Source organism: Octodon degus, unplaced genomic scaffold (genome assembly GCF_000260255.1).
Source record: "Octodon degus isolate 3935 unplaced genomic scaffold, OctDeg1.0 scaffold00131, whole genome shotgun sequence".
Lineage (NCBI taxonomy): Eukaryota > Metazoa > Chordata > Mammalia > Rodentia > Octodontidae > Octodon > Octodon degus.
Window position 1 is genome coordinate 5,557,119 of NW_004524707.1, and position 5,543 is coordinate 5,562,661.

At 41.6% G+C, this 5,543-nt stretch overlaps 1 protein-coding gene across 2 annotated transcripts in view; it reads left to right on the plus strand.

Annotated features, from left to right (window-relative positions):
* The window catches only part of Syt14 (synaptotagmin 14), a 196,119-nt gene that overhangs the window by 114,544 nt on the left and 76,032 nt on the right, over nucleotides 1-5,543 (plus strand). For both annotated transcript variants that reach the window (XM_004641160.2, XM_023701188.1), the window contains one exon: nucleotides 2,890-3,161. In XM_004641160.2, coding sequence (XP_004641217.1) covers nucleotides 2,890-3,161 — 272 coding nt within the window. The remainder of the gene's footprint in view (nucleotides 1-2,889; nucleotides 3,162-5,543) is intronic.

Below are 5,543 nucleotides of genomic sequence, written 5' to 3' on the forward strand. Positions count from 1 at the left end.
TTTTTGTTTACTTTTTTCAGAGATGGGTATTCCATTGCCATTCATGTATTGTAGGTGCATGAATTCAGCAAAGTAATCCAATATATATTAGTGAAATTTTAATTCCGCATTTGTATGTTCTTCACTTTTTTTTTTTTTGTATTTAGGGCAGGGCCTATAGGGTCTACAGGGTCTCACAGTGTAGCTGGACTTGCAGTCCTTCTTCTACAGCCTCCCACATCCTGGGATTACAGGTGTGTGCCACCACACCCAACCTCAGTCACAGTCTCAGCACACCCCGGGACAGGCCCGGTACGGCAAGCCTGGGGATCGAACTCCCGTGCCCTGCTTCTGCCTAAGCAGGTGCTTTAATCTGCTGAGCTATTTGGCTGGCCCTGTTCTTCACTTTGACAAGTGAAATACAAACTTTCCTTATAGAAATAGAAGTAAAAATAAAAATAGAGCATTATTTTCTAAATTTTGAGCATATGTGGTGGCTAAGATAAGTGTTCCAGCTCGCAACTTCCATACTGTTTTTCTCAAATCTAGAACCCAGTAGTAAGATCTACCCAGTAAGCCTCTTTAAACATCTGTAGATGTCACAAATGTAGTTTGTGTGATTTGTGCCTTGGTCTCTGGAACAAAGTTAAACTACAACTAATTAATAGTCGCTAGGCAGCTGCTAGAAGTATTTTGGTAGGACAGTTATTCTGGGGGGAGGAAGAGCCAACAGTGAGAAAAATGAAATCAATATAAAAATTGACATCAAATTACAGAGTTGCAGGGCAGAGCTGCCAGGCATGGACTGCACTGCCTTTCTGGCCCGTGTCTTCCGTCTCCTCCTCCCTGACCTGTGTTGCTCAGGTGTACATTGTTTTCCATATAGCTCAGTATGGTCCTTAATGCTAACCCTTAATGCTACCTTCAAATTGTTTATGGCTTCTGATCAAACTAAGCCAATTTTGGTGGCCCCCTTTCTCCTGCCAGTGATGGGTTTAGAAAGACACAGGACGCACTTCTGTCCAGTGAGATCTGCAAGGCTGTGTAGTGAGCCTGCGGAGAAGATCACCTCTCTTTTCAGAGAAAAGGTAAAGGAAAAGATGGTGTGCTGGCTCCCGTGCCACTCACTGTATTGGGAAATTTTTAGTTGACTTGTGGCTACAGTAAGTATTTAGATATTACCATTTAATTTGATGGCTGATTAAATATGCATTGTTAAAGAAGTAGAGGGTGTTGCTTATTCTTTTATAAACTGTATCGGTAGAGACTTACTTTAAAACAGTAGAAATCGACCTGTCAAATTCTGCTTTGCTTTGTTACTAGACAAACTGGGGTTTATTTTTCTCAACCCTCAAAGTTTTCAGGTTCAGATACTTGGATGCCCTTCATGTTTCCGCTCCATCCTTCAGGTTTTTCACATGCTTGTCAGTTCATGGTCACAAGTGATTGCTGCGCCCTCAAGCAGGAGGGGAGGGAGGGAGGGACACAGTGGGGTACAGACTGAGCCTGCCAGCTATTACCAAGAAAACAGAAGCTTTCTTGGAAGCCCACTCAGAGATCCCCTGCTTGAATCTCACTGGCCACCGTGTATGGGCAGGGATGGCTGTCCACTGGGCCAGCTTCATGCTTAGCACCCACAAGAGGGTTGAGCCAGCTAGTCGCTTAAAGCCACTTCTCTTTGTTGTGCTGGAATTGTGTCTTCTGTGGCTGCTGCTTGCAGTGTGTGTAATACATTTTCTCTGATGTAGCTTTAGGTATTTTAATTCAGTAATCCATTTTAAAGTTAGTATACTAAACTTAGGAAGTAGGATCTTTAGTTTTAAAATTGAAAATTAGTGCTTCTGGTGAAATATATAAATTTGAGCCACATTAACACCAATTAAAATTTTTTATTTGAGCCAGATATTGTAGTGATTTTTAAATGAGTTTTACAGTTTTTATGTGAAATGTATCCCCTATTAGGAAGCACAGAGAGGCTGTTCTGAGTATTTAAACTGAACTCCAGGGCAGTTATAATACAAAGTACCTTCCTCAGGGTTCCTTATGAGGAAGGAGATCCATAATCCCGTAAAACAAGGGCAGTGTTGAGTATTTGCTGTTGTATTCAAGCTGTCCCTGCGCAGACTCAGGTGATTCTGCGCTGTGTCCTGAGGTCTGCCCCTGTGCCTCCTCCTGCCCCACCTCCAGGCTTTCCACACATGTGTTTCTTGCAGCCATTGACATAAATCATTTGAGGAAATATGGGAAAGAATGAAGTAAATGTGGTTCCCCATTCCTGCTCTCGGGGGTGCTGCCTGATATGGATAAGAGCAAGGTGGGGACAGGCTAGGGTGGGGTCCGCACCATGGGAACAGAGACACAGCTTTGCGTCTTGGCTGGCTGCTGCAAGTCACCGAACAGGGACGGGGCCTGCTTCCGGGCGCCTCGTGTAGGATTCTAGACCTGGGTACATAGGGAGGAGCCACTGAAGCTCTGCTAAGCTGAGTGCTGGTTTAGGTTCATCTCAGTAACAGAAGAAAATCATGAGGTTTTCATGTTTACTTTCCCTACCAGGTTTTCTTTTTAGTTTTTTATTGCTTTGGCTAGAAAAGTAAAGGAGTACTAGATGAAGCATGTATGCTGCCAGCCTTGGCAGGAGAGAGAACCAAATGAGCGATTGAATACTTGGTTGTATGGTGCATAGCAGGATCTCTCTTACTACACAACTTCTTCCTAAAATCACTGTGCAGAAGGGGAAGAGCAGGGAGTCTGATTATTTTATTTCTGTACCTGAGAAGAAAGCTTATTTAGTAAACCTAACATTATGTTGCCACAACTTCTTAATCCAGTTAAGTTCTTCACAGTTATTGAAGACCGTACTGCATGTTGAGGCTAACTAGAAACAGTGACCTGCTTCTTAATCATTGTCAGGAAACTGCATTCAGAGAATGAGAAGAACACCCCCCCTGGACGAGCTGCAGCCGCCACCGTATCAGGATGACAGCGGTTCTCCCCACCTCTCATGTACACCCTCAGAGATTGGGGACAGTAAGTGCGAGTTTTCCCACTGCAGCAACAGTCCAAGATGTTCATATAACAAGTGCCCAAGCGAAGGAAGCACAGGTCATGAAGTAGAAAGTTTCCATAATAAAGGATATGAAGAAGATGTTCCGAGCGACAGCACTGCGGTCCTAAGCCCAGAAGTAAGTAGAAGTTGGAGCGAATGTTGTTTGGAAGGTAATACCGTCATCCTGTGTTCTCTTCTTGCTAGAAGAATTTTTTTGTTTTGGATTGGTTTTCATTTTTTGTTCTGGGAATCAAACTCAGGACCTTGCGCTTGCCAGGCAGGCGCTGTGCCACTGCGCTGTTTCCTGGCCCAGAAGAATGGGTTGTAGCACTGTCTTGTCTGCTCACTCATAGCTTATTTTGCCAGCTTCCACCCTTCCCCCATGCTCTGTCACACACCTGTCAGCACTGCCCCACCAGCTGCTCAGAACTCCTACTCCAGTCGAGGGAAGATGTATTGCTAAGGAGAGGTGGCTATTGTTTTCAGACACTTTATATAAAACGTCCTAGAGTTACATACCTTTTCTTTCACCTGGAAGTTACTGTTTTTAATTTTTATTATTTTACGTTTTTATTTATTTATTTATTAGTACATGTTTGCCAGACATACTGACTACTTTGATTGTGGGTGTTTGGTGCAGCATGACACATCCTAATTCCTGTTTTATGCCCCTCCCTGCTCCCCTGTGCACTCCTCTTACCTCCTCCTCCTGTTTCCTTTTATCTTTTATTTTGTTCTTTGTTCATATTTGCATTTATCATATAAGAGAAATTATAGTATTCAAGCTTGTGTATCTGATTTACTTCCCTTAATTTTGTTTTCTTTCTTTCTTTTCTTTTCTCTCTTTTTTTTTTTTTTTTTTTTTTTTTTTTTTTTTTTTTTTTTTTTTTTGTGTGTGTGTGTGTGTGTGTGTGGTACCGGGGATTGAACTCAGGACCCTGCGCTTGCCAGGCAAGCACTTATTCTACTGAGCTATCTCCCTGGCCCCTTATTTTGTTTTCAGGGAGCATCCATTTTCCTACATATAGTTCAAATTCATCCTTTTTTGTAGCAGAGGAGTATTCCATTGCATATCAATACTACATTTTCTGTATCCATTTATTTGTTGATGGATAGTACTAGACTATTACAGTGTTTCACTGTTCTTTCAAAATAATCTTACTGTATTTTCATTTTACAGAGTATGAAAGGGGTCAGTGATGATTAACTTTACTGATGAAATTTTAATCCATGGTATTCATGTATTCAGAGTGGTTGGTTAGTTGAGTTTAAATTACTTTTTTGAGCAAAAATGTAACAGTGACAACAAAAATAATTGCAGTTTCAAAGTATTGCTTTCTAAAGAGCATTTGTTTTAGTCTTTGTGATCATGAAACCTATAAAGGTGACAAAGAGGATGTCACAGCATAGTAGTTATTTGGGGGATTCACTTTCCTTACAAGTTTTCAGTTGAAAGTTTTTACAACTTTATTCCTGAAATATTCACTAATACTGTAGTATCTGTATTCTTCAATGGTGAACCTCTGATATGTCAAACTAAGCTAGTTTCGCAGTACACAGAGCAATTAAACTATGGATAGAATTTCTTTACTTTTAATGTTTTTCTTCTAAAAAGAAAACTTTAATACTTTTCTGGTATCTCTAGCATTGTAGTTTTGTTTCTTTTGTTTTCTTTTCTTTTTCTTTCTTTTGGTACCAGGGATTGAACTCAGAACCTTGCACTTGCCAGGCAGGTGCTTATGCCACTGAGGCATATCTCCAGCCCCTAGTATGATAGTTTCTATCAGAAGAAAAAACTTCACATTGATATTTTAATATATTAGTACTTCATGATTTTCTAAGAACATTTGTGTTCTAGCATCTAGACAAATTTAAGGAGGTACTTTGTGGTTTTTTGCACACCATGAAGATAGTCAACAGTTAACAGTGAAACCTGAATTGTAAAATTAATAGTAATAGGTGAAATTTTGCTGTGAGCTTTAAATAGTCAGCTCATGTAATTCTACCAGTCACAGTTTTGGGAAGTTTGCCCAGGCAACATCAGCTCTTCAACAGTGGACTGTAGTTCATACCCAGGTCTGCCTGCCAGCATACGTGGTGCTTTCAGCAGGTGTGTTCTGTTGCCCGCCTGCTCTGGGTTGTGTGGGAGATCACGTAGGTGCAGCATGCCCACCACACATGCCGCCAGATGACTCACAGACCACGTCTAGCAGCACAGATGAGGTGCCTGATTGCGCATGCTTTTATTTTAATCCACTCCAGATCTAAAGCATGAAGTAAGAGGAACAAAACAAGGTAGGCTAGGATGCCAGCAGGTGTAGGTAGAAGGCCGCAGTGTTGTCCTGGCTTGTGCCTGCCCATCCGCCCTGTCTCTGGTCGGCATTCTCCTTTGTGATGTGGTAACAGGGACCAGAATTGGAATTAGCACAAGGCTATCAAAGAGCCAATAACCTATACTTGATTTATGGGAGTGATTTAAGAGTAAGTACAACTGGCCACCCCTGTAGCAGTTAGTCTA